Source organism: Pogona vitticeps, chromosome 1 (assembly GCF_051106095.1).
Source record: "Pogona vitticeps strain Pit_001003342236 chromosome 1, PviZW2.1, whole genome shotgun sequence".
NCBI lineage: Eukaryota > Metazoa > Chordata > Lepidosauria > Squamata > Agamidae > Pogona > Pogona vitticeps.
The window spans coordinates 207,184,216-207,198,451 of record NC_135783.1 but is presented as its reverse complement, the minus strand read 5'-3'; the positions used below and the strand labels follow the sequence as shown (position 1 = coordinate 207,198,451).

General features: G+C 40.1%; 1 protein-coding gene and 1 non-coding gene across 12 annotated transcripts in view; one reads left to right on the top strand and one right to left on the bottom strand.

Annotated features, from left to right (window-relative positions):
• Positions 1-14,236, bottom strand: part of COBLL1 (cordon-bleu WH2 repeat protein like 1) — a 131,401-nt gene that overhangs the window by 20,533 nt on the left and 96,632 nt on the right. For all 11 annotated transcript variants that reach the window (XM_072981968.2, XM_072981986.2, XM_072982012.2 and 8 more), the window contains 2 exons: positions 6,906-7,056; positions 2,795-2,869 (listed from right to left, as the gene is read on the bottom strand). In XM_072981968.2, coding sequence (XP_072838069.2) covers positions 2,795-2,869; positions 6,906-7,056 — 226 coding nt within the window. The remainder of the gene's footprint in view (positions 1-2,794; positions 2,870-6,905; positions 7,057-14,236) is intronic.
• On the top strand, positions 8,557-8,720 carry LOC140703336 (U1 spliceosomal RNA). Its single transcript, XR_012082773.2, has one exon. It is a non-coding gene; the product is annotated as a U1 spliceosomal RNA (small nuclear RNA).

Genomic DNA, 14,236 nt, shown 5'->3' with positions numbered 1-14,236 from the left:
CCATTACAGAACTGTCCTCAGTTACTCAAGCATGAATTCTTTAACAATTTTACTTGCTTACAAATGCTTACAAAAACCAGGCAGCAGGCACTGCTTGTAGAAGAGGCACAGAGAAGACTGTCTCTTCCAAAACGGTGCCTGCTGCAAGGTGAGCATATGATAATCTAAAAAAACCAAACATGTTTTTTTCCTTCAACAATAAAATATGCTTCTTTTACTTTTTCTTTATACAATAATAGATGTAGATTTGACAGATCCATTAATGCAAGCTCCAGCGAATAACTGAATAAGATTTTTCTAATTGGGTGACAGCCCTTACAGGTCTTTGTGAACTGCAAGTGTGACCATATATTTTAATTGGCAGAGGTGTAAGAATTGGTTAGAACCGACACCTTTTAACACAGTGGCTGATGAAGGGAAGAAAAAACAGTGTTCCCTCTTCCCAACTGTAAAGAGATAGCATTCAGTTAAAAAAAAGTAGCTGGTCAAGCAGCAGACATTAACTATGACTGTAGAGGGAGCCACATGCAAAGCTGTTCCATGTTATTTTTGTTAATGTTGGCAAAGAAAGGAAGCCTTCAGTTGTTTTTTTCCTTCAGAAATCCTCAGCTTTTTTGGCTTTCAGTGCTTAATCTCATTTCTTCACTGATCCCTTCTCTCCAGCACACAAGAAATGGGACCTATCCCCCACCCCCAGCAGCAGTGGACAAGAAACATTAAAAAAACAAATTGTGTGGCTATGGAGGAAGGACATGAAGAAAATGAAAGGAAAGTGGGGGGGAGACTGAAGTGAAAGGGCAGAAAAAAAAACCAAGGTGGATGAAGGAGTGAGGAAAAGACAAGGAAGTTGAAATGTACTAGGCAGAACAAGACAAACACATGAGGAGGAGCTAGGAGAAAAGGAGAGGGAAGCAAGGGCAAGCAGGCAGGAGTAAGCATGATGACTACGCTGTAGTCCATGAAGATGACAAGTGAATGGCACTCATCAGGATCACTCATATACCATATTTTCAATTCACAAGGGTTTAAGGGCAAACAAACCTTATATGTAAGTTACAGACAAACCGATGACTAGACCTGAAAGCATGTGATTATTATAGAGATTGAAAAGTAGATGTTAAATCAACCCCATGCTTGCATCCTGAAGACCAATTGCAAAATAACACAGGCTAATGTGCAAACTTCAAGAGATGAGAGAAGCTCCTTCTGCAACACTTCAGCCCAAAGGATTTTCCTTTTCTAATGATGGCCGATCTAAGCTCAACATCCCATTGTCTGCACCAGAAAGAATAGACACGCTGAACAAATGGGACCTCGCATTCTACAGCTGATTCTGTCAATCTATTTCCGAGAACTATGGTCAGATGGGAACGGGACCCAAATCTCTCATTCTGAGCCTCCAAAATGGGAAAGTATGGAGAGGTATCACTAAGGGTAACGTGCCAAGAAGGAGAGAAATGGGTAAGGCTAAAAGAGAAAACACACACACACACAAAAAGCTGCTAGAACATTTTATGGTTTTATGAATTATTCAGTATTTATAGTACTTGAGAGTTCTAGTACATTTATTTATTATCACTTTTATTAGTATTTACCCTTTAAAAGCATCTTAAAAATAACTAATGGATGGCAATAATAAATAAAGCTAGATGTGTTTTAAATACGTAAGACAAAAATCCACAGGCCTTAGGGTAACCTACGATTCAAACTAGAAATTATTTGAATTGTGTTAAAATCCAATGAATTGGGTTGCTTGTGTATATCTATAGACGTACGTGTATATGTTTAGCAGAGAGACTGCCAGGGGTTGGGTTCCAATCTGGATTAGTACTTTGTGTAGTGGGAGAAGCTTAATCCCATTACCCTGCAACTTTTTCCCTCCTGTCTACATTTCTCAAAAAAAAAAAAAAAAAACCCAATATGTAGCATTTTAATTTTAACTGACTCAAGCCTAATGAGTAAATGAGATGTTCCCTTTTAAAACTGGTTGCAACGTTGACAACGGCCTTAAATCAATTAAGAAAACAGTGTGCTAAAATAAATGGCCCTCTGGTGGCTGTTTATTTTAACTCGCTTTCTAAGAAAATATGAGTTAGAGCAAAATAAATATACACTTTGGAAACCACTGTGTGAACGTGAAACTCAACATGGTTTTTAACACAGGTCAAATCTCAGTTTCTTTGGTTGTGTGATCAGGCCCTTACTTAGGCATACCCAAGCTGCCATCTACCCTCAGCATTGTTATTTACAGCTAAAAGAAGAGAATGGGAGTAGCAGGTATGTTTTCTGAATGAAAACCAGAATGGCATGGATTCTTTAAATAGACTTGCACAGGGCTTCAACCCAGAAAAAAATGGCTTACAAAAAAAAAAAAAAAAAAGACACACTGCAAAACTGGGGGCTCAAAGAGAGCCACTTTGACCCAAAATGTGTACCACACAGCACAGTGAAGTTTTTACTTCATAGCTTTAAAATGCACAATAGAACAAAAAATATTCCAAAGTCTGATCAGGGATCGTTGAATAGGGAGAAGGGGATGAAACACAGTTTTAAAACCCTATGATAAATGTGTGATTTACACCCCAAAATAGCTAATTAAGAGAGAGGAAGCTAAATTTAGGTTGATTTAGACTCTTAGAACGACAAAGCACCTGCAAAGAAATGGAGAGAGATGGGGGACAGTAAATTAAAAGTTTCTAAAATACAGACATTTGTGTTTATTATGGCATTGCTGGCAGATGCGACTGCCCTAGATTTTCCTCAGAAAAATTGTGCCATTTCCCACAAAACGCACCTGTTGGAGAAAATACTTCTGAATATCTTCCCTTGACACGTTCTTCTATATGAATTGATTCTGCTGATTCAGATTCTGGAAAGCAGGTACAATTTAGTAAATGATTATTCAAAGTCAAATAACTCTCACAAACTTGAGCTAATATTCTTACAAAAGCCAAATAAATCAATAATTTCAAAATACATTTTGTGAAAACAAACAGCCACAAAATTACCAGTTTTGTCTATTTCTTCTCGGGTTTCTATATTCACTGGTGCAGGAGTGAGAAACATATATCCCTATAGTAGCTGTGGAAATATTCATTTATGTCATTTCTGTGCTTCCTTTCTCCTAGTGACACAAACCATTTAAAAACAACTATAACTAGTAGCATAACTGCCAAAATGTAGTTGCTCAGCATAGTAAATTGCACTATAGTATGCCTATTGAATCAGTGGAGATTTAGTGAATCAACTCCTCCATAGGCTACATTGGTTCAAATGGGCCTACTTTAATTGTAACATACTATGTTACTTACTTGCAAATAGAGTATGCCCATTTGAATCAACTGAACTTACAGAGGAGGTGAGTCACCAAATACTCATTGATGCAATGGGACTACTGTAGTGCATTTGCTATAATAAGCAACAGGATTTTGGCTAATGAGTTATACATTGCATATATTTGCAAATAAGTAGAAGCCCTTTATCTCTTTTTTTAAATTTTATTTTAACTATAACATAAACATAATATAAAATTGTTGTTTAGTTGTGTCTGACTCTTCGTGACCCCATGGACCAGAGCACGCCAGGCCCTCCTATCCTCTACTGCCTCCCGGAGTTGTGTCAAATCCATGTTGGTTGCTTCGATGACACTGTCCAACCATCTCGTCCTCTGTCGTCCCCTTCTCCTCTTGCCTTCACACTTTTCCAACATCAAGGTCTTTTCCAAGGAGTCTTCTCTTCTCATTAGATGGCCAAAGTATTGGAGCCTCAGCTTCAGGATCTGTCCTTCCAGTGAGCACTCAGGTTTGATTTCCTTTAGAACTGATAGGTTTGTTCTCCTTGCAGTCCAGGGGATTCTCAAGAGCCTCCTCCAGCACCACAATTCAAAGGCATCAGTTCTTTCACATGATGTATTCTGCATATAAGTTAAATAAGCAGGGAGACAATATGCAGCCTTGTCGTACTCCTTTCCCCAATTTGAACCAATCAGTTGTTCCATATCCAGTTCTAACTGTTGCTTCCTGTCCCATGTATAGATTTCTCAGGAGATATATAAGGTGGTCAGGAACTCCCATTTCTTTAAGGACTTGCCATAGTTTGCTGTGGTCCACACAGTCAAAGGTTTTTGCATAGTCAATGAAGCAGAAGCAAATGTTTTTCTGGAACTCTCTGGCTTTCTCCATAATCCAGTTTATGATAGCAATTTGGTCTCTAGTTCCTCTGCCCCTTTGAAATCCAGCTTGTACTTCTCTCGGTCCACATACTGCTGAAGCCTACCTTGTATGATTTTGAGCATAACCTTGCTAGCGTGTGAAATGAGTGCAATTGTACGGTACTTGGAGCATTCTTTGGCACTGCCTTTCTTTGGGATTGGGATGTAGACTGATCTTTTCCAATCCTCTGGCCACTGCTGAGTTTTCCAAACTTGCTGGCATATTGAGTATAGCACCTTAAAGTGTCGTCTTTTAAGATTTTAAATAATTCAACTGGAATACCATCACCTCCACTGGCCCTGTTGTTTGTAGTATTCGCTAGAGAAATATAATTCCACAATATCATTACAAGAACTGGCCACTAAAAGGAACCAGAAACCATGCTATGTACAGTGTTCATTATTAAAATCACGTCCACTATAATCTGCATTTTTTATCTTCGGGGGGGGGGGCTTGGAACTGTAGGATCCCCCACAGCTACAGGGATCCTACTGTTCTGAATTTCAAGAATGCTCTAAAAGCACACACACAAAAGCAGCACAATGTGCAACATCTGGGAATAAACCCCCTTCTTCAGCTGTCTGATTCGGTTGTTAAACGCTTGCTTTAAAAGAAAGGTCCACCTGTCATCAGCAGCTACTGGAAAGGTCCTCTCTCGCATCCTCACCAAAGGAGCCTGTGGGGGTGGCTGGACAGAGAGAAAGATCTCCCCAAAATATCTTTAAAAGCTAGGAAAGCTCTTATTGGGGATACAGAGTCCTTCAGATCACCTGGACCCAAATCATTTAGAGCTTAATTGGCTGTATTTTTTCTTTCACTTGTCCCAGTCAGTAATCTGACTGCAGCAACATAAGCTTGCAAACGCTCTTCAAATGCAGCCTTAAACAGGCTACATTATCATAACAGAAGCAACACAGTAATCCATTAAGTCACAGCACTGGCATAATGACAATGTAATTTAGGCACGTGGCACCATAACTCAATGAGACACCTCTAGGATCAAGCACAGCTGGTGCAGGGGCTTTAACTGTGCCAACGCACTTTTGGCCAGCAATGAAACCTGGGCCTCCTGGGTCAGGACTGAATCCTGGCATACACCCATGCTGCAAACTGCAGTTTTCAAGGGGCTGTACTGACTGAATCCATATTCTCTGATCTGCTGTTTGACCAGGAGCACCTCTATCCTGTCCAGATAAAGCTTCAGTTCCTCTCATGCAGTCCATTAAATACACCAGATACTGGCGTAGAAATGAACCAGCTTCCTTGCGGTTAGAAGAAAAGGAGAGATAGAATTGGGTTTCCTCAGAATATTGGTGTATAATAATGATTTGATTTAACCTATTAGGAATGAACCTCATCAGATGGGAAACCTTGACATCTGAGCGTTCAGCCTGGAGGCAGGTGGTGCATCATGGCCTCTCCCAATTTGAAGAGGCACTTGTTCAGCAGGCCGAGGCAAAGAGGCAGTCCCGAAACCAGCAAAACCAGGGAGCTGGACAGGGGACAGACTGTATTTGTCTTCAATGCAGAAGGAATTGTCACTTTCAAATCAGCCTGCTCAGCCACACTAGACACTGTTCCAAGACCTCCATACATAGGGTTGCCAGATACATGGGTATCAAAAGGAAGACATAGAAAGACAAAAAAGAGGACAGAGGAGGATGTATTGAATGTTTCATTTGAATCGTTCTGGATTAAACCCGCAATCAATAAATTTTATTACAATAGCTGCCAATAAATGTCTCTTAGTGAACCGACCAAGAAACAGTCATGTTAAAAAATAAAAATAAATTCAATGGAGGCTTTTTTTCAAAATACCAAAAGAGATTATTTAAAAAGCCAATTATACAATTGTTACCTTCTAATCTTTATTAATTAGACGACCTATCCCGGTGCCTGCTTTTGTTTCTCCTTCACTTGCGCTAAGGCGAGCTCTGCTAGAAGGTTCCCCTTTGTTTCCTGCCTCCTTTTGTGGTGGTGGCAGTGGCGGCTGCCACCACCTCTTCTCCCTCTCCCTCTGGCAGGCACCTGGCGCGGAGCCCCGCTCTGGCTCCCCTTCCCTGCAGCTTCACTTCTTCTCCACCAGCCTTCCTCAATCTTTTATAGCCGCTGCCACCATCTCTCCTTTCTCAACTCCTGCTGCTCACTCGAACCTCCCAGCAAACCCACAATCTTTCCCACCCCTTAAAAAAAGATCCTGCCCTTCTCCGGCCACCACTCTCTCTCAACTCTCTCCTTTTATTTCACCTGTTCCCTCTCACTCGTGGTGTGTATGTACATATATGTATGCATATATCTTGCTCTCCTTTCCTTGCTAATCTTTACACGCAGCTTGCTTAAAACGAAGCAGGAAGTCACCTCCAGAAGCAAAGGCTCGATGTGGGCATGGCTGATTCACAGCCCAAAGTGGTGTCTTAGATTGTGATTCCATCAGACTGCTTTCCACCTTCCACCTCTGCCCCACCTATCCAAAATTATAACGTAAAATATTCCAAAAGCTGGATATTTTAAAGGTTTTTAGCTCTGCCTGCTGAACGGAAGACACTAGGCTAAAAAGAAGGACATGTCCTCCTTTTGCTGGACATCTGGCAACCCTATCCATACAGAGCACGTTACCATAGTCTCTCGAGACTGAAGGATACCTAATCAATTTAACCTAGCAAAGCAACACACACACACAAAACAACACCTTACCTGTCTCAATACTGTTGTCACTTTGGCTTTGTAATTTTCTGGGAGGTGGTGATGGTGCTTTGCGCTTTGCCCGCCTCAGAGAGGAATTAACTGAAGATGTCCCGCTGAGCTGAAGAGAACCCGTTCTCACTATTCCTATTCCTGAAAGTCCCTGGGGAAAAGAGGAAGAGAAACATCAAAACCATGGAAAAGCATAACTTCTCCAAATGATGGACAGCACTGGTGTCCATCCTTTCTTGACAACAGCCAATCACAATCCAGAAAATGCTGGGGGAGGGGCTTAAAGGGTGGAATGCCTGTTAAAGGGAAGTTTAGTGTTGGTGGTTGGAAGGGAAGGGAAGGAGGGAAGTCGTGGTGGTAGTTGAGGAGTGGGAGAGAGAGTGAGGGGGCAGTTAATTGAGTAGTATGGTAGAAAGGTGAAAGAAAACAGATGAAATAATTCAGGGAAGGATTAGAAGAAACCCCATGTTTTACAGTCATCTAGCTTAGCAGTGTTCATACTGTGTATTCAAAGCTGTGAAATGACACCTTGACTGTTTTGTGTTTTTATCACTACCTGAATCTATTGCTCAGAGAAGCTATTGAGCTCCATCCACATAACAACAGGGATAGAAAAAGCACAATCCTGCCTTTCAGTGGAATTGCTCTATTTCTGCTCAAGATGAGCTCTGGAGAAGAGACAGTAAACTGGGGCCTTGGAGTCCCAGGCAGAAAGGACATTTTCTGTTCTTTTTGGTCATTTGGGGAGCTGCCAGGGGCTCCCGTAGGTCTTGGAGGGGGGGAATTGACTCCCAGATCTTCTGAAGTGGTGCATCCAAGGAAATTATTATCTCCTCATTTTCTACCTATCAAAACTAAACTATTCCTACTGAAAAAATAACAAGTCCTGCATGAAGCTCTGAAATTTAGAACAGTCAAAATCCCAGCCATTCCCAATGTTACAGAGCAACTGAACCCTTTATTTCCTTCTACTGCTGTCAATTACATGGGAAAACGAGGAGAAGGGTAACTGGAGTCTTGTATTTTCCATTTAAAACAGTGAGAAACCAGACTAGAATAAACAGTACAGAGTGTGTTTTCTTTCGGATAACGTTTCTTACTATTGTCTGGTATTACTATGCTGGCATGAATAAATGCCTCACTTTATCAGAACTAGGTAAACTGTTCAGTTGGGATTAAAGATGTTTCAGTTCAATCTATTGGAAAGGCAATGCAGAAAAATATTCTCATTTATCTTGTTCTAAGCAATCATACTAACATCAGATTATTACAGGATACTGCAAAGACAGAGCACAATGTCAACTTTTCAGAACAACTTAATTCTAAGCAACAAGGATAGAAGTATCCTCTACAATTAAAAAACAGAGTGTGGGAGTACATGCCTGTATATCTGCTCAGAACAGGGCTGCACGGCCCCTGTCCCGCCAGAGGCCAAGACAACTACTCAGTGTTTTGGGGTGCCTCGCGGGACCCCTATCAGGGGCTAGGTGTTCCTCCCACAATCCTCTAGTGCACAGGTATTAGCATAAGGTATTAGCATATATATTAGCATATATGCAGCCCTGTTTTGAGTGGGAGGTGCAGCCAGGGGGTCACCATGACTTGGGGGGGCAGGGCACAGAAGGGGGTAGGAGGTGCAAGGGCCACTCCAACTCATACTTTGCAGGGGAAATACCATGGTCATGAAAGAGGTTTTCCCAGGGTGAGGCTCATCCATTGCACTTCAGGTGTGTTGATCCCTGTGATTTCCGCAAATGTGGGGAACTCAACTGCATAATTTGTGGCAATGGAGGATTGCATTTGTGCTTTCCATGGTCTTTCTAGAATCCTTTTCATCTCTTTTTCCCTCATCAGGACCTATTGCAAAGGCAGCAATGGTATTGCATTATTTCTCTTCTTCTCCCCAGTGGCAAAGGATCAGGGCAAAAAGGAATCACCATGATCAGGAGCCAGGGGCTGTTTTGACTCCTTTCACCTTCTTTCTTTGCTGCTGGAGAGAGAAAGAGGGGGATGGCTGTCTGAGACCCACTGCATTTCCAAAGGCAGTGCCGGTGAGGGGATTGCTTTTCCCCAATATGGTAGATTTCAATGCATTCCTATGCGGAACTGTGTTTTGCAAGACGATGTTTTCTATGGATGATTTTTGCAAGACAGTGATTTTCCCCCCATTGGAATGCATTAAACAGATTTCAATGCATTCCTATGGGGAACCGTGTTTAGCAAGACAATATTTTCGCAAGACAGCGATTTCTGCGGTCTGCGGAATGAATTAAAATTGTCTTGTGAGGCACCACTATAGTAAGATAGATGCAGTAAATAGAATCTTTTGAGAATTAAAGTGGCCAACATCTTGTTGCTTAGTAAAGTAAATCACTCTAGAGTATGCTCATTGAATCAATGGGTATTTGGCTGAGTCAACTCCTGCAGAAGTTCCACTGATTCAAATGGGCCTACTCTAACTGCAGCTTTATTTATTACAGTTACAAATAAAGTAGGCCCATTTGAATCAGTGGAACTTCTGCAGGAGTTGATTCACTGAATCCCCACTGATTCAATGGGGCTACTCTAGTGTTGTTCACGACACTAAGCAAAAGGATTTTAGCCATTTCCTTGGATTCGAGTTTCCCCAAGTGGAAATGTACTGTCTATACCTCTCCCTTCCTGCTGTAGCCCTACACAATTCCTGAGGGTTGGAAGATTCTCTGCAAAAAGATGGGATGTGACAGAAGATAAACTGGTAAAGTGTTGAGGCCCTTGCTTTCTGTGTGTTCCAGTTCTCCATGGGAACTTTCTGTCTACGGCATTCCCTTCTAGACAACATCAGTCTCCCATCATCCAGCCCAGAAAGTCAGCTACGCTGAGGCCTACTTATTCCATTGAGTTTCCCCAGAATATGTTTGCTATTTCCACTGGGGCTCAAATATTTATAATTTGAGATTTTTGACTGTGACCAAAATCTGGAAACCTTCAGACGATTACAGAGGTAAAAAGAGGAAAAGAAGCTGTTTCATTTATTTTATGGGGAGGGGGGCACTTGGGTAATTATCTTGAAATGGGAGGATCCTCTCATCACATAGACACAGAACTCAAAACTTCTATTAAACAGTGCACTCTGGTGGTTAAGATGTAATGAAAAAGAAATTACTGCTTGACATGGGGAGGGGGGAATGGCATCTATTGAGAGGCCTTACATCAAATTCATCTCTTGGGCCTGATTTTCCCTCCACATTCTGCACTTCATCTTTCTAGCATGCTCATATAGCCTAGCATATAAGAAAAAACATGCCTTTCATTCCACATTCAAAGTGATGTCTGAAAGACAAATACGCAGTGCTCCAATTTACACTGACACAGTTAGCTTTGAACTTTAATTGGAATTCACAACTGACAATCTGTGCTTTACCAAGATATTACCCACTGCATTAATTTTCCAGAAACCTGCACTGGAGTAAGTTCAGCACATATTGGGATTTATATAGATAGATTTGACCTGGCAACCTGCTTCATAACTTCATTAAAATGCATTATTATAGAAGCAGTCTATTTTATTAAGATAAAAACACTAGTTTTACACATCCACGTTCTTCCAGTAAGATATGGTTTTCTCATAAGACTTCATCCTATTCCTAATAAAGCAAAGCTCTGAATTGTTTAGGCCAACTCTTCTAAGAAATATATTTAACTACATTTTCTTATGAAGGACTTAGAAAGGCAATTTGGAAGTGACACAAAATGTCAAATCTTTCTCCAGTTTCTGAGCCTGTTAATGCAAGCCATCATTTCCACATATTTAATTCAAGCATAAAGAATACAAGAAGAGAAGTGTGGCTTTTAATTCTAATTTGAGACTAACATATTTTATGAGTAGCCTATAAAACTGAACTTTAGGGCACTGTTGCCACACATTACCCAAAACATCCTAACAGTCTAAAAATTTCCAGAACTTATTATTTTACAAATCCCATATTTGCCTAGAAAATGTTTTCATTCTTACTTTCATATTTTAAAAAATTTATTTGATAATAAATGACTAGTCATTAAATGACATTCTAGGGGACAACTTATGGATAACATACTCTTCCTGAAGCATAGTTATTTGGCGGTGTGTGTGTGTGTGTGTGTGTATTTCACAGCTATCTCAATATACAGTGGTGCCTCACACAACGATGTTAATTGGTTCCAAAAAAATCAACGTTGTGTGAAACATCGTTCTGTGAAACACCATTTCCCATAGGAATGAATTGAAAACCGGTTAATCCGTTCCAATTGGAACAGATTGCCGTCTTTAAGTGAAAAAACCCATAGGAAACATCGTTGAGTGAAACAATGTTTCCTCCATTGGAATGTATTGAAGCCGACTCAATACATTTCAATGGCTTTGTGAAGTCCTTTTTCGCTCCTGTAAAAGTGCCTTACAGTGTTTGGAACAGGTTTTAAATGCTTGCAATCGTTAGCCCACCTCCTGAACCCTATGCAAACTTAATTTGATGTTGTTCTGAGTCGTCTTTAATTTTTAGTGATTTTTTGAATTTTCTCTCATTGGAATGTATTGAACTTTCCGTCCAATGCATTCCAATGAGAGAAAATTCAAAAAATCACCAAAAATTAAGGACGACTCAGAACAACATCAAATTAAGTTTGCATAGGGTTCAGGAGGTGGGCTAACGATTGCAAGCATTTAAACCCTGTTCCAAACATTGTAAGACCCTTAAAAATGAGCGAAAACGGAAGAGCTTCAAAAGCACTGAAGCCGGCTTCAGTGCTTTTGAAGTCTTTTCCGATGTCCCTTTTCGCTCATTTTTAAGTGTCTTACAATGTTTGGAACAGGTTTTAAATGCTTGCAATCATTAGCCCACCTCCTGAACCCTATGCAAACTTAATTTGGTGTTGTTCTGACTCGTCCTTAATTTTTGGTGATTTTTTGTTTTCCCTATTTAAATGCATTGAACTGTCCATTCAATTGATTTAAATGGGGAAAATAAAAAAATCACCAAAAATTAATGAAGACTCAGAACAAAACCAAATTAAGTTTGCATATGTTTCACAAGGTGCACTATGGAATCCAAGCATTTAAAACAGGTTTCAAACATTTTAAGATACTTTTAAATGAGCAAAAAGGGACATCGTTAAGTGAAATTCCCCCATAGAGAACATCGTTAAACGATGGGGGAAATTCCTCAAAAAAACCCATCGCTGTGTGAATTCATCGTTGTATGAAGCAATCGTTGTGCGAGGCACCACTGTAATTGATTTCCAAGGGCAAGCCTAACCAAATTTTCCTCCCTTTATGGAGCCCCATTCCCCTTCCAAAACTGTATTAATTCTTGCGGAGGTACACATCCCTTCCCCTTCATTAATACAGAATCAATAAATTCTCCACAAATATAGAATCACAAAATCATAGAATAGTGAAGTTGGAAGGGATCTATAAGGCCATCAAGTCCACCTCCCTGCTCGATGCAGGAATGGAAATCAATGGCTATCTGCCAGGTGGTTGTCTAAGTTTCTCTTGAATGCCTCCAGTGTTGCAGCAGTCACCACCTCTCGAGATAACTGATTCCACTGTCATACTGCTCTAACAGTTAGGAAGTTTTTCCTGATAAAGTGGTGCCTTGACTTACGAAGGTCCTGACTTACAACCATTTCGAGTTACAACCAGCTCTGGTTGCAAAGTTTTGGTTTGACTTGCAACCAGAACGATTTTGACAGCTCCCTCCATGCTCGCAAAACGGGTGTTTTCCAATGGGGAAATGCTTTTCGCTAGACAATGATTTCGCTAAACAGCAATTTCAGTGGAACGGATTATCATCGTCTAGCGAGGCACCACTGTATATGCCTGTGACTTCTCAAAAGTTAAATGTTTTTAATAGTTTTGGATTTCATGTTATGCTTATGGAACCCAGAACTAAGTAGAAATAAAATGTGCAAAAATCCAAGCTTTGGAAGCTGCCTCGAATTATTGCAACAAAGAAAACACTTGGAGGTAAGAAACTCAAATGAATTTTGAAATGTTTGTCAATGATTGTCTGATTTCATTCTGGAATTAACCCTTTACTGGGATAATGTCAGCTATCCCAGAATACTTTTGTCAGCTATAGTCTTATATAGGCTTCTGTGTTTCCCCAATAGGTCTGCTTTTAAGTTGGCCTGTAAGGGAAACATATAGAGCACCTCCAAGTGCGGCCTGACAATATAACGAAAGCACATTTTAAAAAACTGAAAAATAATGACGTTACAGATAATTTGGTATAAATCAGAGGTGATGATGTTTAATTATAATAAAGATTTTTTAAAAAGAGTTACTTAAGGAAAAATGACACTAGGATTCAAGAATCTATCAAGTACTTCAGTATAAATATTCCAGTGGATTTAGAAAAAACTGAAAGAGGAAAACTTTTAAAAATTAAAACAAGAAATAAAAAATAATCTAGATGATTTTAGAACATTTGGATTCCCATGGTTTCGCAGAGCAGTGATTCATAAAATGAAGATTTTATTTACGTTGTTACCAATAAAGATAGCAGAAGAGGAATTGGCAAAATATGACTAATAATTTTTGTAATGTTGATAAGAGCTAGGGAGTAATAAGAAGAGACAGTATAAAGTTCAGAAAATAGGAAGATTGGGACTTCCTAATTTAAGGTTATAGTAAACAGCAACTCCTTCCCCTTGATCTCTTATGTCACTAAGTGCTCATCAGGTGATCCTGTACGATCTAGATAACCCAAGCAAGGCATGCTTTTATGTAAAACATGTGATATGACCAAAGGGAACTTGTTCTGAGGTCATCAAGATGGCAGAGACAGCACATACATTAATTCGAAAATTGTGAACTACTGCAGTTTATTCAGACCACACAATCCATGGATGTTCTTGCTGAACTGTCCCACAGCTAAATGTACTATAATACCATTTCGCCGAAAATAAAACCTAACCTGAAAATAAGCCCTACTATGATTTTTCAGGATGCTCGTAATGTAAGCCCTACCCCAAAAATAAGCCCCAGTTAAGTGAAACCCCACCCTCCACCATTGTGCAGCATTGTGCAGCAACCAGAAAAAGATGACATGACTGTATTTGAATAAATTTAGATTGTTGTACATGAAAAAAAAAATCCCCTGAAAATAGGCACTAATGCGTTTTTTGGAGCACAATTTAATATAAGACCCTGTCTTATTTTCGGGGAAACACAGTACTAATCTCAGAGCAAGGTTAATCTCAGAAGGAGCCTCATGGCACAGGAATTAGATTGCAGTAGCTGCAGTCAAGACTCTGCTCATGACCTGAGTTCAATCCCAACGGGTTTTGGTAGCTAGCTCAAGGTTCTCTCA